This window comes from Durio zibethinus, chromosome 8, assembly GCF_047325235.1.
Source record: "Durio zibethinus cultivar Kanyao isolate XHJ-2024 chromosome 8, ASM4732523v1, whole genome shotgun sequence".
In the NCBI taxonomy this organism is placed as follows: Eukaryota; Viridiplantae; Streptophyta; class Magnoliopsida; order Malvales; family Malvaceae; genus Durio; species Durio zibethinus.
Window position 1 is genome coordinate 24433662 of NC_143169.1, and position 26766 is coordinate 24460427.

The 26766-nt window shown below is 35.0% G+C and overlaps 5 protein-coding genes across 10 annotated transcripts; 2 read left to right on the forward strand and 3 right to left on the reverse strand.

Annotated features, from left to right (window-relative positions):
• Window positions 1-225: 225 nt before the first annotated feature.
• LOC111278128 (uncharacterized) lies at window positions 226-3357 on the reverse strand. Its single transcript, XM_022864634.2, has 2 exons — window positions 1710-3357; window positions 226-867 (listed from the first exon to the last, which is right to left on the reverse strand). Exons 1-2 carry the CDS (start codon window positions 2582-2584, stop codon window positions 648-650), a joined length of 1095 nt encoding a protein of 364 aa, XP_022720369.2. The 5' UTR covers window positions 2585-3357; the 3' UTR covers window positions 226-647.
• Window positions 3358-5370: 2013 nt separating this feature from the next.
• On the reverse strand, window positions 5371-7708 carry LOC111278472 (protein CLAVATA3 INSENSITIVE RECEPTOR KINASE 4-like). 3 transcript variants are annotated; one of them, XR_016344124.1, is made up of 4 exons: window positions 7464-7708; window positions 6601-6750; window positions 6038-6232; window positions 5371-5510 (listed from the first exon to the last, which is right to left on the reverse strand). XR_016344124.1 is itself a non-coding variant. In XM_089764891.1 (3 exons), the coding sequence occupies exons 1-3, from the start codon at window positions 7555-7557 to the stop codon at window positions 5506-5508; spliced, it is 249 nt and encodes an 82-aa protein (XP_089621017.1). In that variant the 5' UTR covers window positions 7558-7708; the 3' UTR covers window positions 5383-5505. The 3 variants fall into 3 exon arrangements, 2 of the variants coding, with proteins under 2 accessions (XP_089621017.1, XP_089621016.1); XM_089764891.1 differs by lacking the exon at window positions 6038-6232 and having other exon boundaries at window positions 5383-5510; XM_089764890.1 differs by lacking the exon at window positions 5371-5510 and having other exon boundaries at window positions 5958-6232.
• A 461-nt stretch (window positions 7709-8169) lies between these two features.
• On the reverse strand, window positions 8170-12429 carry LOC111278127 (shaggy-related protein kinase eta-like). The gene is made up of 12 exons (XM_022864633.2): window positions 12165-12429; window positions 11468-11560; window positions 11261-11320; window positions 10913-11185; window positions 10761-10835; window positions 10629-10685; window positions 9892-10032; window positions 9740-9790; window positions 9567-9662; window positions 9211-9294; window positions 8950-9051; window positions 8170-8793 (listed from the first exon to the last, which is right to left on the reverse strand). Exons 1-12 carry the CDS (start codon window positions 12177-12179, stop codon window positions 8695-8697), a joined length of 1146 nt encoding a protein of 381 aa, XP_022720368.2. The 5' UTR covers window positions 12180-12429; the 3' UTR covers window positions 8170-8694.
• Window positions 12430-16017: 3588 nt separating this feature from the next.
• On the forward strand, window positions 16018-21486 carry LOC111278133 (uncharacterized). 3 transcript variants are annotated; one of them, XM_089764884.1, is made up of 7 exons: window positions 16018-16640; window positions 16754-17119; window positions 17287-17430; window positions 18078-19922; window positions 20033-20389; window positions 20818-20935; window positions 21021-21486. In XM_089764884.1, the coding sequence occupies exons 1-5, from the start codon at window positions 16031-16033 to the stop codon at window positions 20383-20385; spliced, it is 3318 nt and encodes a 1105-aa protein (XP_089621010.1). In that variant the 5' UTR covers window positions 16018-16030; the 3' UTR covers window positions 20386-20389; window positions 20818-20935; window positions 21021-21486. The 3 variants fall into 3 exon arrangements, with proteins under 3 accessions (XP_089621010.1, XP_022720376.2, XP_022720377.2); XM_022864641.2 differs by having other exon boundaries at window positions 20821-20935; XM_022864642.2 differs by lacking the exon at window positions 20033-20389.
• Window positions 21487-22183: 697 nt separating this feature from the next.
• Window positions 22184-26749, forward strand: LOC111278134 (O-fucosyltransferase 8-like). 2 transcript variants are annotated; one of them, XM_022864645.2, is made up of 10 exons: window positions 22184-22703; window positions 23131-23220; window positions 23318-23417; window positions 23599-23669; window positions 23943-24031; window positions 24451-24571; window positions 24680-24823; window positions 25578-25912; window positions 26007-26247; window positions 26321-26749. In XM_022864645.2, exons 1-10 carry the CDS (start codon window positions 22314-22316, stop codon window positions 26636-26638), a joined length of 1899 nt encoding a protein of 632 aa, XP_022720380.2. In that variant the 5' UTR covers window positions 22184-22313; the 3' UTR covers window positions 26639-26749. The 2 variants fall into 2 exon arrangements, with proteins under 2 accessions (XP_022720380.2, XP_022720381.2); XM_022864646.2 differs by having other exon boundaries at window positions 22570-22703; window positions 23100-23220.
• Window positions 26750-26766: the final 17 nt, after the last annotated feature.

Genomic DNA, 26766 nt, shown 5'->3' on the forward strand with positions numbered 1-26766 from the left:
CAGTAGCAGATCTGAATTTCATTCATGATTATTTGGGATCGATTATGTTGCTTGAAGATTGCAATATAAGATGCACCCAACACTCAGGTAAATTTATAAAGAGTAAGACCCATTGTTTGTGCTTGTGCAAGGAGCCAAAAGGAAGTGATATATCACATATTCCCTGGTTAATTTGACTTCCTAAAATGATCACACCCAGGTTTCTTTAACCAAAATAAATAAATGTGATTCCAAAACTCAAGTTTTCTATACAAGACAATTATTTATTGACAAAATATCTGATTACATTCATGTGTCTAATGGGAATTTCCCAGAATGAAATTGACATGTGCCAAATTTAGATCCAAAACAATACTGAAAATGATAATAGTTAAAATACAGGCCCCTCTCCTGGTAATGATGCAGCCTAAGACATCCTTGTCTAGCTTTAACTATGCCAACAGGCCCAATAATAAACAACTCAACGCCAGCAATGCAATTGCGGGATAGTATAACAATGGGGAGGCATTGAAACCCAGAAATAACCCCTAAATAGCTCCACTGACCAGTTATTTCATACCCACCCAAATTCCACAGGAGCACCAGCTAGAGAAGCAGGCGAAAAATGGTGATGAAAAGAAAGAACCTTAGGTCTTGTTCACGTCCTGCTAAAACATATTTACACGAAAAAACCATGGCAACACAAAGGCTACTACCAGGCATGCCATCAGGAAGTTACAGAATGGCTGTCCACGCCAACAACCCCCACCCCGAACTGATGAGCCAACACCACCACTGGTAGATCCTTGGTCATGCCAATCTTCAATAAATCTGTTATCTCTAACACCAGTAATATTTTTTGCAGTCTGACCACAAATTTCGCACATTCTGCGAAGTAAATTAAACATAAGCAGGTATGTAAAGGTGAACTGCTGCCATGTTCCACTTCCAAGTTATGCAGTAAGAATCAAATGTTGGTTTGAGATACACATAATTCATAATATAGCAAAACGGTTTCTTCATCGTTCACACATATTAAGCAAACAAATTTCGCAATATCCACAAAAAGCCTTTTACATTCATCACACAGTTTCCATCCTAACCCGGGAATGAGCACCTAATTAATTGCAAACTAAGTAATCAATTATTGCTAATTGGAATGCCAATTGCAACTCTAGGTGAATTCTTATACCAATTCTATCACATTTATGATAAGAATTAACTTTGCTCAAACATGTTGGAAAAGCAAGAGTGTACAAAAAAGAGAAGGTAAACTACAACTTCATATTCAATAATAATCAAAGTGTAGATTTCTCACTTATGAATGTTTTTACAATCAAAATAGATTATTTCACTGCAAAAAAAAAAAACTGTAATTGAGAAAAATGTCATGTATCATGACCAGAGTGATATTTCACATTATTAACTCCTCAGCTATAATGATTGTAAATCACTTTGGCTCCTTCTCCGTGAAAGGTTAAGAGTAAATTTGGTATCCGTAATACAAAATAGTTTCAATGAGAACTAAGAACATTCTAGTTAGTTCTGAAACTAACTCCAAACAAATTAAAGCAAAGAAAGCTAAAATCAAGAGTTAGAAGCCAAACCCTACAGATATCATGAATAACTAACACATAATGGCATGGTACTAATGGCAAAGCTTAAATAAGCAGCAGCAGAATACGTAATAAGACGGGCTAAGACTTCATTATCTAGAGAAAGAACATTACCTGTTTCCTTTCAGCTTAAACCATGCCTCTGCACAATGACTATGTGCAATTCCTAGCTCATCCTTGCACTCACAACCAAGTTGAATCAGATCCATAGCAGCTGCAGCAGTTGATGTACTATCAGTAGATTCAAGTGATTGCTCTGAATTCAAATGGCAAATTCTACAAACTCTTTCCCCATCCCAACTCTCCTTAAACTGTCTTCTACCATCACCACTTCCCTTTATATCAATCACACATGATTCCTTTGCTTCTGCGTGCTTTGTCTTTGGCCTTTCTGCCAATACTTTACTTGAACCCAATCCATTGTCTTTCACTTCTAACAACCCATTACTTCCATCCACACATGTTGCCTCTTGGGTGTTAATCACAATGCTGGTCTCAACCACAAATCCGTCAACTGAATTATCCAAACTCCCACTACTTGGTTGTTCAACTTGACCCAGTGTTTCACCAACTCCTCTCATCTCGTTTGTCTCCTCATTAATCAATTCCTCGCTTGCTTCAACCAACCCCTCACTTGATACCACTCCATTGTTTGTCTCTCCCAACTCCCTTTCCTCATTGTCAAGCATATTTCCATCAACTAAACTACTTGAATTCCCAGTAATTCCCAGATCATTCTGACTCAACGGCTGACCAATTCCTCCCCTATAATCCATCTCCTGTTGCTTGCACGATCCAAAGCCATCATTTTGCAATCTCAAATCCGCATTTTCTCCACTAAAACACACATTTTCTTCAGAATTTTTCACAACCACACTCTCAGACACAACCCCATTAACCGAATTCTTAGAATTTCTACCGACTCCTTCCCCAACTTGACACAAATTCTTACTAGTTTCTATCCTATCACCCCCTTCCTCTTGATCCATTAATCTCGGCTAAATTAGAAAAAGAAAACACACCTCCTCTTCCAAAATTACCAAAAACCACGGCAATAAGCACATATATGAGCAATCATATCAAGGAAAAGAGCTCAAATTTTCTTATTTTAAAACCAAACTGGGAGACCATAAACAATGTGATCAACCCAAATCCTGAAATAAATCACCTTCCATGCTCATACACCCCAAAAATCCAGAATCAGAAAAAATCAACACTGCTAACAGTAATTAAGAGCTAATTAACTCCCCAAAGTAATAAAAACCGAACCTTTGTTAACTTCCAAAACAACCAAGAATCAGATCCTTACCTACTCCCTTTGATGACTTCAATTCCAAGCAAAATAAATAAAAAACAAAACTTTGATAAAAACAAAAAATTTTCACTTTTACATGTCAAAACCCAAGAAATTCTAATGGAGAAAGACCATAGAAAAATAGGTTTTATTTGGCATAACAGAACCAGATTCCTTCTCCATTAAAATACAAAAAAAAAAAAAAAATTGTGAGAATCTATACATATAGGCTTAAGAGAGTGAAAATTTTAAGTGAAGAAAGGAACTTGAAAAAATGTTATAAAAATGAAAATGGGTTGAGTGAAGATTACTTAAACAATGACTAGAATTAGTCAAAAAAAAAAAATGGAGATAAGATTAAGAGTACACCATTAATCAGAGGGAACAAGGAATTCTACTGGAAGGTTTTTCATTTTTGAATTCAGGGTGTCACATAAGTAATCCTGATCTTGATGGGTTAGGCAAAACTTTGGGCGCTTAGATTTGTTTTTTATATATAAAAAGAACGTGTTGAATGGGTAAACGCTAAAGGTTAAGGGGAAGTCTCACAAAGGGCGGGGATCAGACTGTCAGTCACATTGGATAGGTGGACTTTCGCATCTCGGGTTCGGATGATCCGGATAGACCTTTTAGAATTTAAAGTACTCTAAATACTATTCATGAGCATTTCATTATAACAAATGATGTAAAAACAGAGGTTCCCACAACTTTGGCTAAGGCAGACGATGCTGCCCAATCAGCTCTTTAGTTTTGTTAATATCTTATTGTCCATTCGGACAACAAGCACAGATGTCAAACATTGTGTCTTTTGCATGGCAGTCGGCATGTTGATCGACTAGAGCTACTAATAAATTCATATAAACCATGTTGCAAACCGTTATCGATGTGTGTTTTATCGGAAACCAAAGGGAACAAGGAACAATTACGTACACTTTTGCTTTTTCGAAAGCAACACAATTCACGGGTAATAATTTATTACTTGCTATCAAGGGTTTTTATATTATCAAGTAGGCTTGGTTGAAAACAAGAGTTTATGGACTAAAGTGAGGGGTCACGATCTTAGGAACACTAGTCTCCGATTACTTCATGGCAAAGGTGGGGGACTCACAAAAAAAACCCATCTTGTTTTTAGGATCACAATTTGACCCGAACCCACCCTTCATGACCGTGAGTCCTTTGCTAATATCCCCAAGTGATTAAAGCCCTGCCCACATGTCTACGGCAGTGGGGTCTCGTATAATGACCATTAGAATGCCAAGCAAGTTGGCTCACGCTAAACCTCAATTAAGAGATGAAGACTGCGGTTGGACTTATTATAGGAAAGAGCGAAAAATGGGAAAACGGCATGTGGCCTGCCGACCAATTACGTCTGAAATTTATTGTATGATTGATGGGATTTTCAAGTCTCTTGGTTGGCAATTGATTGAGCCATCATTCTTGGCCCTTGGGTCTCACTCTCACCAACCGAATTTTCTGGTGATAAAAAATAAAGGAGAGAAAAAAAATAGACAAATCAAACAAATTTGGGTCTACTCTAAAGCAACATTCTAGGAAAAAATAACGTAGGTTTAGCCTGTTCGGGGTTTGAAGACAAGTCGTTGGGCCTTATGAACCATTGTCCTTGAAAGTAAATGTTTTCCCATGATTCTTTAATTTGTCGAAATTCTAACCAATTTCATTTCAAAGATCCTACACTGTCCGAGACAGGTCCAGCATATAAATAAACACAACTCCCTGTGTTACTAGGAAACTAAAAGAATCTCAAGCAATGGAGATTAGTGGCTCAAGTAGGTGATGACGGTTTATTAGGCCCTTTCGGAGGGATTCTGAACTTTAAAAGGGATAGCGTCGATTCAAGAGACTGCTGCTTTCGACTAAGGTATTCCTTGAATTAAAATTGGATATGATTACTTAAGCTATGCTCCTTGTTTTGGCCTTCTTGTAAATTACGACTGATGATGAATGCATGCAATTCAGGCAGCTGATTCTCTCCTTTGATCGATTTTGTTTGAGGCAGACAGAGAACATATAGAACCAGGCGGCTAATGCCGTTTATTAGAAAAGTTTGCCAAGTGGACAATGGCCTATGCATGCATCAGTCACATCCTGGCTTTTTCATCCTATTTTCTAACCTTCTGGGATCTGGCTATGGGCTATGCAGCCGACATTCCCCTCCCTTCCCATATTTCGGTACAATGTCCGTAGTTATTCTAATCCGAGGCCTACAACTTTAAAGATGGGGTAACATTCCACTTGCTTTTTTTATTTAATTCTTATTAATTGATAAGATAAGCTGAGTTCAATCCTTCAACTCTCTTCAACATCCAAACAATGCAACCAATCCAATTGCATCAAATCAATCAAGCTTGGCTCGATGCTTCCTAGTATTGAAGATTGCCATTCTGCTATCGGCCACAAATCTTTTTACTAACAATAAAAGCACAAGATCTTCCAGGACCTTCAAAAATTCCGACATCTTTGCGCGATGGTGCGGTTCTGACTGAGTACACTGCAGAGCCAGCTCTGCTGTTTTTTCCAACTCTAATGCATCAAAGCATCCCTTCAAATCCCTATCTATCAGCACTTCAAGCCTCTTCTCGTCATGCAAATAACGTTCTAACCTGTATCCATCATAAAAGATCTTCAAATTAAATATGATGAACAGTAAGGAACAACGAGGACAAGTTAGTTCTAACAAATATTAAGTGGAGAAATTGATAAAGGCAAAAATAAGATCATGGTCAAGAAGGCTTAAGTTTATGCTGGTGGTTGTTACAACAAAGCCAACATCCATTAGGTCGAGTGATCTGGACTATATTAACATGACAGGGTGGGTCTTATCCATGATGATAAGCTGGGGTAGGGCCAAGGAGCTGGGGTAAATCTTAAAACAAAACCATGACAGCAGAATATATATATACCAAAATATTTCTGGCAACCATGGTTTGTAACTTTGCTGAAAATAATTGTTACATGAATTATTGAATTACTTAAACACCTTAAGTATAAGTTATAATGTTTTTGCAGGCATCCAGAGCTTTCTCTAAGTAAAGCACCATGCACTTGAACTGGCAGCAACAAAGATGCACTAAACATTCATAATTACTTGCCCAGTCAAGAATCATTCCCTTTTAAATCTGTCAATTACCAGCATCTAATGTCTTTTGTCCTGTGATGAGTTCCAAGAGTAGTATCCCAATACCCTAATTCCCTACCACAGCTTCAAAACTTTCGTCAAGAAAAATATTTGCAGCTTTCACATCCCTGTAAATTATTTTTGGATTACACTGCTCATGTAAATAAAGAAGTCCAAGGGCAATATGCATTCCTCTATTCCAATTCTCTGAAACAATAAAAACAATAAAAATATATATAATCTGTCAGTGCATATTGTAAGGTAATAGCAAGGCCAAGAGAGGGACAAAAACAATAAAAATCTATTAGTGCATCAAAAGCTAGATGAATAGTTTATGATTTGATCCCGTTTGAGCCACGAGAAAGGGAAAACAAAAGGATGAAGAAAGCTAGGCTAGTTGCAAACTGATGAAAGCTCAAATTTGAGAAGTATGCAGAACCTAAAAAATGGCAATGACTGCATGAGAGACCACAAATTAACCTAAGCTCTATTCACCTGATAAATGAAAGAAAGAGCAAGAGAAAGAAGAATGGTGTGATGTGACAGGAGCACAAAAGATCAAAAGAAAAACAAACCTCTTAAGCTATCAACAGCACTTCCATTTGGCATATAAGGATAAACAAGCAACCTCACATCAGGTGTCATGCAAAAGCCATTTAAACGTAAGAGGCTACGGTGAAGAGCTAAACCAATCATCTCTGCTTCAGTTTGAAATTGCACTTCTCCTGTGAAATTTAGATCTTTTAGCCTTTTAACTGCCACCAATAACCTATTTGAATAACATGCTTTATAAACAATTCCAAATCCTCTTTAGATGACAAGTTTCAAAATCATAATCTTGCTGCAGTGCAAGTCAATTTTACACAAATTCTCAAATTTCAACGATTACAAAAATTCAGAGCTAAAAAAGCGTACGTTGTCAAAAAGAGTAAAAAATCCACATTATGCGCTGCTCCATTGAAAGTCAAACAAAAGCAAGCACATAAAGAGCAGCCAAAGTTAAAAAGGGTCGCTTTTAATTTCTTTTTCAGCAGGTTTTGACGTTTGAAAGTACGGCCAAAATTCACTAACCAAAAAAAAAAAAAAATTGAGACTGGATTCGGCTAAAGTTTGATTTCTTCAGTTGAATTTTATCGTTTCCAGTCCTTTTCTTTTACATCGAGAATATAAAAATGGAAAAAAATTAACTTTTTTTTTCTTTTGGGTGGGACCGTCAGACGAGCAGAATGGCTTTAGAAATCGGGCAATTCCTCCAGATATGTAGAGGGCAGAGATTGTCGCCTTGTCTTGCTTTGAAGTGTACTTTTATATGGTTACGATGTTTAGACTTGTCCGATTTGAGTGAGTGTTGGCCGTTCGATCTTACCATTTGATTGCTGATCAGACACAGACAGTGCGTGAGGAAATGAAATGTTTTGAGTAGACAGCATGAACATACCTGTAAGTGGTCGACACTGGCGCGATATTTCACGTCCGGGAATTTTGGATTTCTTCCCTGTACCGTGCACACTGATCCTAAGCTGAAACGACATCGTTTCTTTACAAGGCTACAGAACTGGACTTCAAAGTTTTTTTATTTTTTGCTTTTGTGATTATGAATTACATAATAAATTAGAGATAATTCCCTCGCCCTGTAAATCTTGGCACGCTCATCCAAACTCTAAAGTTTGTAAACATTGAAACAGGGAGCCAGCTCAGTGACTTTTGGCGACCAAATGAAAAACGTAATTATTAACGCATGGGACCTTAACAGACTAAGGGCATCTTCTCTTTCGACAAATCATGCACCCAAAATATTATTATTCTCTACTATGTCCATCCACAGTCCAACCACGTCCCTTAAAAAAAAACAGGGACACCTTGCTTCAGATTTACATCAGTTCTACCTTTTCTCCTTTGGCAATGGCCAATGAGTCGAGTTCCTCTCTTGTTTCCGAAGAGAAAATCGGCATAAATTCCTCCTTGCCCGATATGTCAGCTTTCCTTGAGAAAAATACGTAACACCGCCATCACGTTCCATTAAAGGCTAAAAGAACGCTGAACATCAGCTTTACAAATCACTTCGCTGAGATTGTTGAAACAGGATACTAAGAACTTATCTCTTTAGATCACAAAAACAACAGCAGTAGTAGTGGTTGTAGTGGTAGTAGAAGAGTAATAACATTACTTTGCACAAACAGTAACAATAATTGTCTGCAATTTGAAGTCAGCCACCACAAAACACCACAATAACTAATAACAAAAGAACAAATGCCCGTAACCAAAACTCAAAAACCAACTAGCCCACCCCTCATCTTCGGGCCATTTCTATCAGAGACCTTCCCACCAACGAATACAAACTTTTCTTCCACTAGCAGCTTTCTGGTCTGTCCACCTTGGTCTATCTTTTACTATCAAGCATGTTACATGTACATAACAAAAAAGGCCTTTTGACAAAATAAAAATAAAAATAAAAATAAAAAAGTAAACTCATAGAATGAAGAAGAAAGAGAAGAAGTAGAAAGATCAACAGAAGGCCGCCATGCAGCTGCCAGAGACAGTACCCATCATGTAAGATTAGAAAATGATGCTGGACAAGCCTCAATCAATGTTTGGTTATCCAAAGATAGTAATTTCCGTTGTGTAACGCATCAACTAGGAGATCCAAATCTTATATCACTTTTAAAGTTTTATGTCCCAGCTGGATGCATGAAATGTTGTAGCCCTATTTGCCGTTTCACGTGATCTGGAATCAACTTATTAATAAGCTCCGGCAAAGCCCCAGATAACTGTAACCAAAAGAATGCAAATGACTAACATAGCAATAATTGAACAAGAAACTAAATTCTAACTAGAAAATGATCCCCCATCTTAAATATTCAATGAAGATATATCTTTGTATAAATGGAAAGCACATTGGTATCGAGTTTGGTTCAGAAACATACTTCCTGTTTGAAGTTGAAAAGTGGTGGCAAAGGTCGCCCATTTGGTAGGCGAGCATTAGGTTCTCGAAGCTCATCAAAGAATGGATGTGCACATGCTTCAAGCTATCATAGCAAAGAGCAGATTACAAGAACATGAGACGGTGGCTATTACCAAAACATAATCTTGGAGGAGCCAAATCAATAATTGAAGAATTGTGCATATTTTCCAAGTCTAAAATGGAAATATCACCCCATCAAAAGAGGGAGACACTAGCAACTCACAGCTGTGCAGCGAAGACTTGGTGAGTATTGAAGCAGTCGTGAAGCAAGATCAATTGCTTCAGGAGGCATCCTTTTGTGAAAAACCTAAAAACAAATAAGAGTCAAGTTAAAGGTAATCAACTGCTACATTTATATTATAACAAAAATGCAGTGCATTACTCAAAATCAATCAGATATTTCTGCCCTTAGAGACACTGGCAAAGAAACATTTAAAGCTAGTATAAATATTCAAGAATTTAAAAAAAAAAATCAGCTAATATTTCATGAGCAAAATATCCAGAAGGCATTACAAAAATAATGCGTCCCTACACCAATCATTTCAGTGACAAATTTATAAAAGGATAATAAAGGCAAACCTTATGCCATGGATGCGCTTTAATCTGTGGAAACCTAAAATCCGTGTAATTGGGATTCATGCAGCGAATTTCTTCCCGAGTGGGTGTACCTAGGACCTGGAGGAAAAGATGTAAGAAGCAGGCTCAGGGTAAAACAAAATGCATAACTTCAAGCATCACTAAGCAAATCATACCTTGATAATCTCAACAAGCTGGTCCACAGCATTCTCTCCAGGGAACAATGGCTACACAAGAAAATTAGGCATCAATGAGCAGAGAAACTGAATTATTGCTAGATATTTTAAGATTGATCAAAATCAGGAAAGAAAAAAAGGCAAAGGCTAACCTGGCCCAGCAAAAGTTCAGCCAGAACACAACCAGCTGACCAAATATCAATTGAGGTTGTGTATGCAGTGGCACCAAAGATAAGTTCTGGAGCCCGATAGAAACGCGAACATATGTATGAAATGTTAGCTTCACCTTTGACCTGATCACAAGTAATTTAATAGCAAATATGAAGTATTTACAGAGAAAGAGACAAGCAACAGAGAATCATAAACATGTTAAAAGAACTCTTAGATCTAATCAAATCCTTATCTTTTTCAGCCCTTTCCCCCCAGAAAGAGGCCATAAAAGAAAGCTAAATAAGAGGGGCAAAGCTAACAAGGGAAAAATGACTGTTTCCAAAGGACTAAGCTCCGAAACATCCAAGGTCAGCCAAAATTCCAAATTTATAAAGCATTTATGATGATATAAAAGAAGGGAAAAGGTTAAACAAGTTTTAGCAGTTTGCAAAATCAATAGTGGAGTCATTAAATTGTGTTGTCTTACAAATGAGTACAAGAGTAATACCTTGCACCCTTGAAAAATAGCAGATTATAACACATGAGGTCAATCCTTTTAGAAGTTACAATAAGAATCAAACATTCAAATAAAACAGCGCCAAATCCTATTTTACTTTTAGAAACTTATGGACCAAACAAAAAATGATTCACTTGGAGCAAAACTAAGTAAACTAAAATGTCAGTCACAAAATTGAAAGGAAGAGCAATTGGAAAATTAGTAAAGAAGGGGTCAACTTACAAGAACTTTTGCACTTCCAAAATCACAAATCTTAACCTGGTGAGTCAGAGGATCAACCTGTAGAAAGCCAAGAATTACCTCAGTAACATTGTCAAAACATTCTAGGAAAAATCATCAGTAAGAAAACCATACCAAAAGATTTTGAGGCTTCAAATCCCTATGGCAAACTCCAACAACACTATGAAGGTATGCAAGCCCCCTGAATATCTGTAAAACCTCCTCTAATTAGCATAAAGAAGAACATTACACAAAAAATAAAGCACGGAAAAGACAACTATGCACACCTGGTATGTGTAAAGTTTGACATAGATAAGTGGCATTCTTTGATTTGCACAGTTGTAATGTTTCAAAACCCTATACAAGCTCTCCGGTACATATTCCATAACCAAGTTAAGAAAAAGCTCATTTTTAGTTGTCGTGGAAAAGAAACAATGCTTCAAGGAAATCACATTCGGATGATCCAGCACACGCATCAATTGTAGTTCACGGTTCTTATATCTTCTGTCTTGCAAAACCTTCTTTATAGCCACAGTCTCTCCCCTTTCCAAGCATTTTGCCTGAAAGAAAAGATGCATCAGCATGTTAAATATCAACGAGGTAACATTGGCTACAGTCTAACTCTGTCTCAGTACCTGGAAAACAATCCCAAATGATCCCGTGCCCACAACGCGCTCTGCCATATAACTGATGGTCTACAATAATCAAAACATCGAAAACATGAAATCCCAAGTAAAAGAAACAAGTTATCATTCCTAATATTGATCTTAACCGCATATAAGTCAATAGCTAAAGCAGAATTTGAACATATATGAAACTGGGTAACCCAATAAGAGACATACCTGTTTAGGTTCTCCATTTTTGCCCCCAATCGTTGTGGAAATAATGTGACCGGTGACTGGATCGTTCCCGTCCACAACAGGGGCAGACATTTCCTGATAAATTAAGAAATTCATGATAAGAAAAAAAGAGAAGTGGGACTTTGGAGCACAAAAATTGTAGATCCAAAAGAACCAGCTCTTCCCTTAAGAAAATTACAAATCAAGTCCAAAAAGAAGTCGCAATTATAACCAAATACATTAAATAATTAAAATTTAAGCTACACCGTTCACATTAATAAAAGAAAAAAATATTGATATAATTTCGCTCTCTTCAGAAAAAATTAATTAAAAACTAATAATTGCAAAAAATGCAGAGAAGAGATCACAGATCGAAACAAATACATAGCAAAATTTCATCTAGGGTTCCTCGATTATCTCAACCAACAAGATCGCCGTAAAAAAAATAAATAAATAAAAGGATATATATAAAAAAAATTTGCGTTTCATAAAATCCCACCAACACCCCAAAATAAACAGAATAACAAAAAAAATTGTTTTTCAGCTGACTTTCAGAACAACAAAATAAGAACAAAAAGATGAGCTAATAATAATAATAATCATGAACAAAAATTTCACCAATATTAAACCAAAAAAATCGAGGATTCACTTTCCGATTTCCGATGCCAAAAAAATTTGGAAAAAAAAAAACAAAGTTTACCTTATCTTCAGCCATGACAAGCAACCGAGACAAAAAAATAATAAAAACCTAATTGGAGAAAGTCCAACGGCAGATCATGGTGCGGCGATAGAAGAAAATAAAAGGAAGAAGAAGAACTAGAAGAAGAGGAGAGGAGGGACGACCCAGGGGAGAGACAGTGAACTAATGCTCCTGTGATCCCACTTCGTCCTTTTTTCCCCTCATTCTTTTTTAGTTTTTTTTTTTTTTCTCTTCCCGTTTTTTTATATTTATTTTATTTTCTTCTACTTTGCACTCTCGTCGCTCTTTTTTTTGTTCATAGATTTCCCAAACTGCCCTTCAAAATTCCTATCTAATTACAAAGAATGGGACTTGGAATTTTGCAATAAAATTTTAGATAACTAAATAAATTATTCGCCGACGTTTTTTAATCATTAGGCCTTTTGAAGTTTAACGCTTCGTGATTCGTTACCGTTAGTATTACGGATTTTATTTATTCTTTCTTTTTCTTGTTGACTTTGCTATAAAACATAATATGTATAAAAAAAATTTTGCCAACACTCACCGATCTAAAAGATAAAAAGTTTGATTTTTTTTTAAATAAAATTTTGATTTTTAAATTTATAAATAAAAAATTAAACTTAAAAAAATTTAATTTTTTTTATAAAATTTGACTCGATTTTATATTAATTAAAATTAATTTTGATCTAAGATTACGACCAAAAGTTTTTTTTCATCTTATCACCATATTAAAAATGGCTAGTGCAAAAATTTTGTGGTCAAGCACAGGGATTATGGTCTAATTAAGAAGAATAACTCAGTTATAATTGGGTATTAGCTCAGCTTAATTCAAACCGACCTAAGTTGAATATCCATTTCTGCATGAAAATATAGTAATGCTAGACCACATCAACAATCCTACCTATATATATTTATGCTTATTATGCATGAAATATTTTATATCTTTGAAGACCAAGGGACTGTGGTGTTTAATCTAACAACGGGTTAGGTTGGATTGGATTTTTCTCATTCCAACTTTGATCTGATTTTATAAAATATATAATCAATCGTGATATTAAAATATTATATTTTTATACTTGAATTAACTTGTATATGTATAAAATTATAATTGATTCAATTTGATCCAAAATTAATTTAATAATTTTAATTTAAATATAATATTAATAAAATATTTTTATATAAATAACATTTTAATAATACATAAAGATAATTTTTTATTAAGTTAATATCTTAAATTAAAATATTAAATAATAATTTTAATAATATAAAATTAAATAAAAAATAAAAAAATTACATATATATTTATTAAATTAAATCGAATCAAGTTTATCTAAAACTCTACTTCGATTTGATATTGATTTTTTAAACTCAATTAAACCTAAAACTTGATTAAAAAAAAAAACTTATAAAATCAGATCGAGTCAAATTTTGATAAATAAATTAGTATTTTTGTCATATCTAGCTTAATCTAAGAAAAAAGAAGAGGAAATGATGATGGTATGCTTATTCCTTCTTCGAGTGCGCATGAGAAACATTTTGAGTGAAAGGAATCGCTTCTACGGTTTTACATGCAATTTTAGGTCATTATTTGCACAATGACATAAATATGCTCTCAATTCTCATGCACGTGAATGTAATCACTCTTCCCTTTGCATGCATGATCATTTCCAATACTCAATAAGATTATACATTATCTTTGAATATTAGGAATAACATTTAATTTATATAAAAGCAATACCTTCATCACATAAGACATCATTATCTCGTCCAGGGCCATGGCCACTGAAATTTAAATTTTTTTGGTTATATATATTAATAAGGAAATAATTTTACAATGATTTTCACATATATAAAAACCCAACTTGACAAACATATATTATAATATTTAATCTATTAACTTCATTGAAAAAAATATTTTTGACTATGCCACTGATCTAGCATTATTATATTATTATAACCATGGATATGATCCAATTATATGTTTATTATCGAATTTAAAAATGATAATAGAATGGATATTCGTTATTTTTTATATATTTTATATTTTTATTTATTTAATATTTATAATATTTAAATATATTTAAATATTCGTTTAAATTTAATATTATTATTTAAATTCAAATCTATTAAAATAAATATTATTCATATAAATATTCAAATTAATTAAAAATATCTATTTATTTAAGTTTTTATCAAAATATAAAACAAATAAAATTTTATTTTAAAATTTTAAGTTTATTCTCAATTAATAATAAATAAAAATTATTTTTTAATATATGAAATCTTATACGAGTATATAATTTTATATATTTTACTTTTATAAATAAGTTACGAATTCAAATACATATTTGAATATTTATTATATTTATTAAAATTTAAACGAATTCAAATATTAGATATCTCAAAAATATTATTTATATCCACTTTAAATTCGTTATACATAATAAATTATTTATTTGAATCTATCAATTATCTATTTATAATTATCTAAATTTAATATCAATTAATTAAATAATTACCTATATCTATTTGTTTACTATCTACTATCATCCCTATCCAAGTAATTATTTCCATGTTTCTAGTTCGCCCAAACTAGGCAAAAGGAATGCAGCAAAGCAATTCCCTGAACAATTTTTTAAAGACTAAATATTGGGTTCAATTTTACCTGTTGGTAACTTTTTTTTAATTTTATTTTTAATCTTGGTTAAGGTAGCTTTCCTTCGTCAAAGAAGAAGAAACAGAAGGTGTGAACAGGGTTTTCACTGTTAATAATTTGACCAAGGTGGTGGTATCGTCGGTGCGGTTGGTCGGTGCCTTTTTGGTCACAGTCAAGACCTGCTTCTTCTGCTTTTTTCTGAAATCTCTGGTAACTGCTAGCCTATATATGTATATGCATTAAGTCCTCCATGGTCATGCTAATACAGTAGCTTAACATCTGATGGAGACAGGTGTCCCTGCAGATTGCTTGTTTGGATGTTTAGCAATGGATGTACCGAGTTACTTTTTCATTTTTAGAATAACAGTTTGAATGGCAAAGGCATCGAAACTAACAGAAGCTTAAGCCACAGCAAACTAAATTCGTTATGACATTGAAGTTTAAGAAATTTTTTTCTTAAAAACCAAAATCAAATGTAAGCCTAACAAAAGGGAAGCCCCTTCGTTGAATGAGTGCCTTCATGTTAGATTCACCAATAGGCCCAAGATCAAGCCATCAAAGTCAGGTCCATTCAGATGCCAATGAATCACTTTTCTTCCACCCAGGGCTGGTTTGATTTGGCAACTTTGGTCAACCTTAAGTTCAACCTAGACGAGTCAGCAGTGGGATGCTAGTATACGACACATGACTAATCCCAAAGCTTTAAAGTAAATTTTGTTGAAAGCAATTTCAACATTAGTACTCAAAATTTTCAAAATTTGCACACGCCACGTAACTCTCTAAGGCTCAATCCAATTTTGTTTAATCCCATTCAAATTACATATTTAAATTATATATTTTATATTTTTTTGGGCTTACATAAATTATGATAAGGAATTTTATATTATATTACAATGACAATGGCCGAAGGGTCAACGAGATGGGGTACCTGGCAATCAGCTCCCCTGGTAGTTTTCTAAGGTGAAATAAAAGTTTGTTTCTTTTCAACCAATGTTCTTGGAAAGGTTATATGGCAAGTAACCTATATCCATCATTGTCGACATATTGTGGAAGAGAAAAATTGTAGAATTAGGTGTTGAGAATTGTCCAATCCAGGCAACCACCTTGAAAGCGCGTGAAAGCATCACCATTCACATTGGTTTTTCAGCCACCAAGCTATGTATCAATTTAAAGATCATGTAGCTACTCTTTGCTCTTGTATCCCAGAGTCATGGAAAATCCAGGCTTCAATTTCCTTTCAGTTTTGTTGATACAATGTTTCATAGGCTGCCTAGCTGCATCAAACCTCACCACAGATCAATCTGCACTACTCGAATTCAAAGACAGCCTTAATCCCAACACTGTATTAGCAAACAATTGGACCACTTCGACCTCTGTTTGCAACTGGGTTGGTGTTTCATGCAGTTCCAACCCTGAAAGAGTAACCTCCTTAGATCTTCACGACATGAATCTTACAGGAACTGTTTCGGCCCACCTTGGGAAACTCTCTTCCCTCATCTCTCTCGACTTGAGTGGCAACGATTTTAGAAGCTATCTACCTTCGACAATTTATAACTTGTCTTCTTTGCAAACCATAGGCTTAACATCTTGTGGTCTATCCGGTGATCTGCCAGATGATCTTTGTCATTATTTTCCCAAGCTTGAGGTTCTTCGTTTTGATTTCAATGAGTTTTCTGGAAGTGTCCCTTCAAGTTTAGGTGACTGTACCAATCTTCAAAACTTGTCGTTGTCTTCTAATAGATTCAATGGATTCATTCCAAGAAGTATTGGGAATTTAACCATGCTCAAGGAAGTACATCTGGGTGGAAATAGTTTACAAGGTGTGCTTTTTTTTTTTTTCTTTCTTTAGTTTATATATATGGAAATGCTTGAAAGATGTTCGATATATTTTCGAAGTGAGGGAAAAAGATTGATTTTTCACTTGAATTGGCAGGTGAAATTCCATGGGAAATAGGTAATCTTCTTAATTTGGAGATATTTGCTGCAGAAAATAACAGGGGCCTTACTGGTGGAATTCCACCTTCCATGTTCAATATTTCTTCGTTGACAAAACTTATTCTCTTCAACAACAGTCTATCCGGTGGTTTACCAGATGATATGTGTAATCATCTTTCCAAACTTGAGGTGCTTCATTTGTCTTTGAATGATTTTACTGGTCATATTCCATCGAGCATAGGTGAATGTAGCAATCTCCAAAATTTATCACTATCAGTTAATCGATTCAACGGGACCATTCCCAGAAGTATTGGAAATTTGACTAGCCTCAAACAGCTGTCTCTGCGTGAAAATGATTTAACAGGTAAGAGCTTTTACTTTGATATTAGTAAACTGTGGTTGGAACCTTGTTCCTCCAATTTGCGAAAACATAATTGTATTCCCTTTGGGATCATACATAGACAAGCAATTTGATATTACTGAGATATTGCTCTGTTTTTCATTATTATTTTTGTCTTTATATGCTTGCAGGTGAAATCCCATGGGAAATTGGGAATCTTTACTCATTGGAGATATTGGCTGTGCAGCATATGCGTCTAACTGGTCCCATTCCACCTTCCATCTTCAACATCTCTTCTTTAGTAGAAATTTCTCTCAACAACAATAGTCTATCTGGTAATCCACTTATGAACATTTGGCAAACATTCTTATCATATATTGTAAATTTCAATGTAAAAGAAATAATCATAAAATCATAATAGGAGAATCATTATAATAACTTCAAATTTGATTCATATTAGTATTATCACATGTATAGGTGAAGCAATTTTGAAGCAAATTCTGATTAGGTTTTTGGTTCTTCTTAGTACAGATTCAATATCCCTGGCATAAAGTTTTGTGCAAGATGATATAATTATTGATTCTTTTTATGATATGCTTTTTTTTGTTAAATAGTGTGAAATAAAATTACATCATTATTCAGCAAAGAAATAACTGATAATAAAACAACAAATTTTCATTGACAACATTATCAATATTATGCTCTTCTAAATTGAAAGTTTGATGTTCATGTTTCTGTCTTAAAATTAACAAACTTTAGATGATGAGTGAAAAACAGAATAGTAATAGGCATAGATAGCATTGACAAAGGTTCTAATTATAGAAAAGATAAGTATGAAAATTCAGCTATGTACATAATAGAGGCTTGATTTTGATAATTGCTGCATTTCAATTCTTGTTTTGACAATCTGGCTGGTTAATACTTCTTGCTTCTTTTCCTACTAAAATTACTCGTATCAAAATGTGTGTTTGCATTTTGATAGGTGAAATACCATCTACAATCTCAATTACAAATCTTGAGGTGCTTAGACTATGGGGAAATCATCTCAGCGGCAATATTCCTAATTTTATCTCCAATGCTTCTAAGCTCAAAGCCTTATTACTAGATAAAAACTCATTCTCTGGTCTTATCCCGAATACACTTGGCAATTTAAGATTCCTTGAGCGGCTGGACCTTGCATCTAATAATTTGATTACTGAAACTTCAACACATGAGTGGAGCTTTCTCTCTTCTTTGGCAAATTGCAGGAATCTAAGATATTTAGCGCTATCATTTAATCCGTTGAAGGGCATTCTTCCAACTTCTATATCAAATCTGTCAACATCTCTTCAATATTTCTTTGCCTCAGGTGTCAATATTTCAGGTAGCATTCCTAGGGAAATTGGTAACTTAAGCAATATTACAATTTTTGACCTTTCCTATAATGAATTGAGTGGATCTATTCCAGCAACAATAGGAAGGTTACAAAATATCCAGGGTTTGTATCTTGATGGTAATCACTTACAAGGGTCTATTCCACCAAGTATCTGTGATTTAGAGAGATTAGATACCCTATCATTAGGTGGTAACTTGCTCCATGGCCCTATACCAACTTGTTTGGCGAATTTGACTTCTCTGAGGTATCTTTATTTAGACTCCAATAAATTGAATTCAATAATACCCTTAACCTTTTGGAGTCTTAATAATATCTTAGTGGTAGACTTGTCCTCAAATTTTGTGAATGGTTCCCTTCCACTAGGCATTGAGAATCTGAAGGTATTGACACGTTTGAATTTGTCAAGAAATGTGTTCTCGGGTGCAATCCCAATTTCAATTGGAAAACTCCAGGATCTGCTTTCTCTAGACTTATCCAATAATAGATTTGATGGCCATATTCCTGAATTATTTGGCGATTTGATAAGTTTGGAATCCTTGGATTTATCCAACAACAATCTCTCTGGAGTCATTCCCAAATCTTTGGAGGGACTTTCCTTTCTCAATCATTTTAACGTGTCTTTCAATAGACTAGAAGGAGAAATCCCTACTGGAGGACCCTTTAGAAACTTCTCAGCTAAATCATTTATGGAGAACTATGGACTTTGTGGTTCACCTGCTCTACAAGTTCCACCTTGCAAACGTAGACAATCGAAGATGACTCCTCTGAATGTTTTGAAATATGCTTTACCTGTAGTCACTTCAATAATACTAATAGCCGCCTTCATTATTGTCCTCAAAAGATGCCGAAAAAGAAGAAGAAATCTTCCAGTTGAAGAAGATTTATTGCCTCTGGCAATATGGAGAAGAACTTCCTATAATGAACTTCTACAAGCAACAAACAGATTTGATGAATGCAACTTGCTTGGTTCAGGGAGTTTTGGGTCTGTGTATGTAGGAACACTTTCAGATGGGATGAATGTTGCAATAAAAGTGTTCAATATGCAGTCAGAGGGTGGATTCAAGAGTTTTGATGTTGAATGTGAAGTAATGCGTAATATTTTTCATCGTAATCTTGTGAAGGTCATTAGTTGTTGCTCTAATGTTGATTTCAAAGCCTTAGTGTTCGAGTTCATGCCTAATGGGAGCCTTGAGAAATGGCTATATTCCTATAACTATTTTCTCAATATCCTACAAAGAATTGACGTAATGATTGATGTTGCATCAGCACTAGAATACCTACATTTTGGCTGCTCAGTACCTGTGATTCATTGTGACTTAAAGCCTAGTAATATACTGCTAGATAGAGACATGGTCGCGCATGTTGGAGATTTTGGCATTGCCAAACTCTTGGAAGAAGAAGATTCCACAAAACAAACCATGACACTTGCCACTTTTGGGTATATGGCACCAGGTGATTTTTTTATTCTTATTAATATTTATGTTTCTATATGTGTGTTGGCTCAGCATTGATGATTAATGACATTACAATAACTTCAACATTTAATTATACTTTAAATACAGAATATGGATCTAGAGGAATTGTTTCTCATAAAGGTGATGTCTATAGTTATGGTATTTTATTGATGGAAACTTTCACAAGAAGGAAACCTACAGATGAAGTTTTCTCTGGTGAAATGAGCCTTGTTGATTGGGTAAAAAAGTCACTTTCTGATGCAATAACTGATGTTCTGGATGCCAATTTGTTAAGAGAAGAGGAACATTTCATTGGTAAAGTGGACTGTATATCATCTATCATGAAATTAGCTTTGGAGTGTACTGAAAAGTCGCCTGAAGAAAGGAAAAATATGAAGGATGTTGTGGCCATACTCAAGAAAATCAAAATAAAGTTTCTAAAGGATGTTGAGCCGGCTTAGAATGGTAAGGAATGTGTTTAATTTTGATTCTTTACAATTTAAAGTTTCCTTTTTTTGGTTGAAGATTTATAGTATAAGCTTATCGGATAATTTCAGATACCAGTTTATACAACTTCCATGAAATAGCTCTTTTTTAAGCTTGGGAACCTTCCTGCAGTTCAAGGGCTACTGGATACATACTTTGAATCCATTAGCAGTTTCAGTTAACTTTAGTTCATTTTGCATGGAATTCAAGAGCATAAATAATAGAAAATGCAGTTTTACAGTTCAAGTTATTAAAATGATTATGAAGATTTGTCTAAATGTTACCTGAAGATGTCCTATTCTGGGAAAAAAAAGAAGCTAATTTTTAATGTTTTACTTCTTTCTTCTTTTCATAATCAAATTATGTAAATTTTATACCTAACCATGTCTTTTTTTTTCCTCTGTTAGAAGAAGGAAAGATGGTGGTCAGTAAGGAACTGACAATCTGTATTTTTGGCCATGACTATCCGAGCCGTAATGGTTTCTCATGTGCTGTATGCAAATATAATGGATAGCATTCACACAAGTAATTACTTTATGACTTTTCGATCATAGTTTTTATACTCATTGATTACAAGCTACTACTAATTAGATGAGTGTTCTTCCTGCAGCTCTGGTTTACTTCGAGCTATTCTTGGATTTGTTCGTTGGGTACTTCTTTGCAATGGACTGGAAACTCAGAATCTCGAAAAGAGAATCAATAAGCAGTGGTGTTCCTGGCAAAATGTGAAATGGGCAATCAAAAAATTGAATGCTGGAAACGGCTGGTGCTGGAAGTAATAACTTGACGGTCATCACATCACAAAGAAGTTTCAAGTTCAAATCCTCTCTGTCCCAACTGTTCCAAGAAAACAAGTTCAAACCTGTTATAGACAAAGTATCTGGGAGTGAAAGTTGATAGTGATTACAAAGTTTTACTGTATGTAGCGAGAGGGATCTGAAAATTTTCTAAATTCCTCTCTGGTGTTGAAAGAAAATTCGAAGGTGTTCTTCTGCCTTCTGTATACAAGTTGTAAAACCTGTTTTGTATTCTGATTGAATTGATGGCAATTGACAGTTTCTGTTCCTGGCTTTCTATTTTTTTCCCTTTGCTTTTACATCGTCTATCAGCCTTTGGTACTGAATTATATGCCTTATTTGGCCAGACTTAACGTGGCATAGTCGATCTTAAGCCTTCTGTAAATTTTATATGTTGGGCCAATCAGAACTTTAGCAGTTGACATTGCTGGCTCTCAATTCTGAATAAAGAACACGTGCTTTTTCTTCAGCTTTCTTCTTCTCTCTGATTGTTCTTTCTTCAATTTTTTTTCTAGTTTTTATTTGCTCTCTTGCCTAGCATTTCGATCTTAATTCAATATATGAAAACAAGGAAAGCAAAAAACCCAGAGCTGTCTTGTTTTTTGTTTGGTGGGAAGTGGCTGTTACGGTTATGATTCTTGTATTAAAAGGTCAATGTTTTAAAAATGCAGTTGAGTTGAGTTGAGTTCGCCGACCAATCTGCCTTGCGTTTCACTCTTTCTATTATCACCTACTTCTTAACGTTTCTTTGAATTCTTCCTTCTCCTTTGACGTACTTATTTTATCAACTATATTCCTTTTTTTTCCTTTTTTTTTTTTTTGAGTTAGTTCTTCTTTCACCAATACCTGAAACTTAATTAGCTAATCACAAAGTCATATTCGTTGGCGGGTCTTTGTTAGAGAAAGACAGGAAAAGAAAATAGTAACTAAGGCAGGTGCAGGCTTCAAAGAATGTCCTTGTTATTACCTCCAAAAATTGGTTTCCAATTTGGAATTTCAGGTTTTCAGGTCTTTTTTAGTCATGTAAAAACCAGAATTGAAGGGTGGTGCATCTGTTCCAATAATTGTAGTCCATTGAAGCTCATTGAGAGAGAGTGTTACACACAATGGGAATACAAGGATCAACAAGAAGTCCATGTCCCACATTGCAGAATACTAACTCACTTATCAAGATGAAAGATTATCATATTAGAAGTTCAGATTCTTTGGGGGCCAGTGATCCTTCTATTGGGAGGAGAATATCAGGGCCAGATAACCATTGGAATTCCAAAGTAGTATTGCTTCATGGTTTGAAAGATGATTCCGGAAAGTTTAATCCTTGCAAGGGTGTTTATGTTGGGAAAAGGCATTCATGGTTTCGCCCAAATATGAACTCAATTGCTTTTATGTTTGTCTTGATGGCTTTCCTATTCTTGCTTGATTCTCTGATAGTCTCAATTTTTGGTTCAATAAACTTTCAGGGCAGTTCAACTACAAGAGATTCCAATGGCCGTGAGGTATGATTATTATTTACAATTAATTTGTATTCAGAGAAAGATGTGTTTTCCATTTGTTCTTCTCATCTGATGAACCACTATTATCAGGACTAGAATTATCCTCTAGAATCAATGTTGTGGTCTCAATGAATCTGTCTGATCTTAATTTCTAGGATCTGGGATGGACTGTAAACCAATTCGATTTCAGATGGCAAAATTCTCTTTCTAACTACTATATCCTTGTTCAATCAATTTAATTTACCACTAATTTTAGTTTTTTCTCTTTTTTCTTTGCTGTATATCTGTAGTAGGCGACTCATTTGCCTTTTGAAACATTGAAAGCTATACTGCATTCAAATTGTTATTAATTATTGTTTCAAAAATTTACGGGACGAATGCTGAATTGACACCAATTAGTTGGTATGCCCTTCACTGCATGTATGCTAAGGAGGATAGTGTTTCCTATATTCATGAAGAAAGATCAACTGTTCAGATGTATGGCAGGCTTCTAAATTTGGCTTCCAGTTCTCTTGCGGAGGTATGCACTTTTACATTAAGCACATTAAATTTTTTATAGCACTAGAAAAACTAGATTTAATTTTTCCCTAAAATTTGAAAATTTTCCTTGAATTCAGAAGGAGTTTAAGCAAGACAGTTTGAACTTTTGGGAGGAAATATGTCAGCAAGCATCCAAATGGAAACCTTGTGCAGATAGAAAATATCCAACAAGCCTAGGTAAATACCTTGCTTTGGACTTTATCAACATATAGCAAAATACTCCTAAGTGCTTGTTTAAATAGCAATATCTAGTGTTTGGTAACTGATAATGACAGTTTATAGTCTTTGGCCAATAATGCAAAGCTGAATAATCACAAGTTATTATGATTAAGTCCTTTCACTTTCCTTGATGAGACAGGGAAGCCTGAAAAAAGTAATGGCTATATAGTTGTCAGTGCAAATGGTGGTCTGAATCAACAACGAGTGGCTGTAAGTGTCCAATTTGCCTTTAATCTTCTTTTCTTTGTTCATTCGGGAAGTTCAATGTGTATTTCATAGCTTTTCCGATCAGATGGCTCTGATGATACCAGTACTAATGATTTATAAGATAAAAGTTTGTGCTCACTCTTACATCATGCAAGACTTTAATGTTTATAAGCACCTTGCAATATGTTTATTGAAACAATATCTTTTAGATCTTCCCATACTCCTGCTTCATTATTGCTTTTACTTGCATTGTAAAAGGGTTGTTGTTGTCTGCAGATTTGCAATGCAGTTGCTGTGGCATCTTTCCTCAATGCGACTTTGGTTCTTCCTAAATTTCTTTACAGCAATGTATGGAAAGATCCAAGGTCTGGAATCAAGTCTCATACAGTAGAAGTTATCCTCTGGTTTCTGTAAATTTTAATTGTTGGCTTATCAATTTTTCGTCGGACATAAACTGGTGTTACAAAGAGTTTCATAGATAAAATACTGACTTCAAAATGGTGCAGTGGTGCAACATTCTTCTAAGCTGTGTTTTAAGGATCATAGCTTTTCACTATTTGTAGGATTGCTTCTTGCTTCTACTTGCTGACCATGCATGGACCTTGATTTGACATTGATTCCTGCTTCAGACTCTTTTTTTTTTTTTCCTTTGATGAACTTGGCAAATCTTTATTCTCATGTTGATGCCTTGGATTTTTCCTATTGCTTCTTATGCCTATATGTGATATGTTCATGCAATGGACAATGAACAATATTCTGATAGTGATTTTCAATGGAATTGCAGCCAGTTCGGTGACATCTACCAGGAGGACTATTTTATGCGCATCTTGAAGGATGACTTAGATATTGTAAAGGAACTTCCTCCTCAATTGAAGTCCTTAGACATTGAAGCCATTGGTAGCCTAGTATGTTGTCTTCTAAGTTTCTATATTTCATTCAAGTCAGTCTTCATTTCTCAGGAAAATCTAAAACCTCTAACATTGCTTTTTCCTTTTTTGTTGACCTCAATACAGATTACTGATGCAGATATCGCGAAGGAAGCAAAGCCGAATGATTATGTTAGCAGTGTACTTCCTCTCCTTGTGCAGAACAAAGTTGTTCACTTCCTTGGATTTGGCAATCGACTTGGCTTTGATCCGTTGCCTCCTGACCTCCAGGTCTCTGACATCCCTTGCCCATTTAACAATTGCAGGATAGATAATCGTCCGATTGGACTTCTATCTCAGGGGTATCTCCCATAGTCCCATGTATAAAACCTCCAGAATCTTCCTAGACACCACCCTTCCCTTCTCCACAGGCATACTTCTTGAGTGTCCGTTACCTTTCATTCCCATCTATGTTTGAAATGACAAATTAGTTAAAAAACCAAGAGCAAGACTCAATTGATCATAAGATTATTATCCCCCCCTTACCCAAATTTTTAAACTTTTCTGAAATGTTTTTTTAACTATAGTTACCTTTCATTCCCATCTATGTTTGAAATGACAAATTAGTTAACATTCCCATCTATGTTTGAAATGACAAATTAGTTAAAAAACCAAGAGCAAGACTCAATTGATCATAAGATTATTATCCTCCCCTTCCCCAAATTTTTAAACTTTTCTGAAATGTTTTTTTAACTATAGTTACCTTTCATTCCCATCTATGTTTGAAATGACAAATTAGTTAAAAAACCAAGAGCAAGACTCAATTGATCATAAGATTATTACCCCCCCCCCCCCTCCCTTCCCCAAATTTTTAAACTTTTCTGAAATGTTTTTTTAATTGTTTCTTAGCTCAAGATGAACTATAGTTTATATAGCATTCTCTACTAGTAAGCAGGAAATGGTAGAATTGATATTTTCCGGAAGAGCACTCACTAAATAGTAATCTTTTTCTTGAAGTTATAATCACTGCTTTGCTCCATTGCAGAGATTGAGGTGTAAATGTAACTTCCATGCATTAAAGTTTGTGCCAAAAATTCAAGAAGTTGGTTCACTATTAATCAAAAGGATAAGGAAATACTATGCTGCACACCGCCAGTTGGATAAACAACTGGTTGGAGATTTCACACCCAGTATTTCCTCCAAAGAGCATAATGATGCAATAGGCTCATCCAGATATCTTGCCTTACACTTGAGATTTGAAGAGGATATGGTTGCATACTCCCTATGTGATTTTGGAGGCGGAGAATATGAGAAAAAGGAACTTGAAGCCTACAGAGAGATCCACTTTCCTCTGCTCATTGAACGCTTGAAGAACTCAAAGTATGGGCCTACCTGCCTTTTGGCATTGTGATGTTGTTTTCATGCACATATTTGACTTAGTTGATTCTGTTCTTTTTACCATTGATGCTTGTAGGCCTGTTTCTCCAAAGGAGTTGAGGAAGTTGGGGAGATGTCCATTGACGCCTGAAGAAGCAGCAGTTGTCCTTGCTGCTCTTGGTTTTAAGCGTGAAACTTATATTTATCTTGCAGGGTCTCATATATATGGGGGAAGTTCCAGGATGCATCCCTTTACCAGTTTGTACCCCAATTTGGTCACTAAGGAAACATTGCTCACACCCAGTGAACTTGCTCCCTTTAGAAATTTCTCTTCTCAGGTATTTTAGGATTAGACAATTTTTTTTTCTGCAGAATTCTCCCTTGTTTTAAGTAACATTTTCTGGTGTGCAGCTAGCAGCGTTGGACTTCATTGCTTGTGCAACTGCAGATGTCTTTGCCATGACAGATTCTGGAAGCCAACTATCATCCCTGGTATCTGGATTCCGAACTTACTATGGTGATGGACATGCTCCAACCTTGCGGCCTAACAAGAAGAGGTTAGCCGCAATTTTGTCAGAGAATAGCACCATAGAATGGAATACTTTTGAAGATAGAGTAAGAAAGATGATAGAGGAAGGTCAAAGAGTGCGGGTGAGGGGTTCTGGTCGAAGTATTTATCGACAACCAAGGTGCCCAGAATGCATGTGCAGAACATTGGGGTCAAAGTAGGATGATTGTTTGCATTATTGGGGTCAAATATCCATATAGCTGAGAAAATCAAAGGCCTGGAACATTGTAGTAGCTTCATTCTTTTTCTCTTTTTAAATTTTTTGTCCTTTATTGCTTCATTCTTGTTT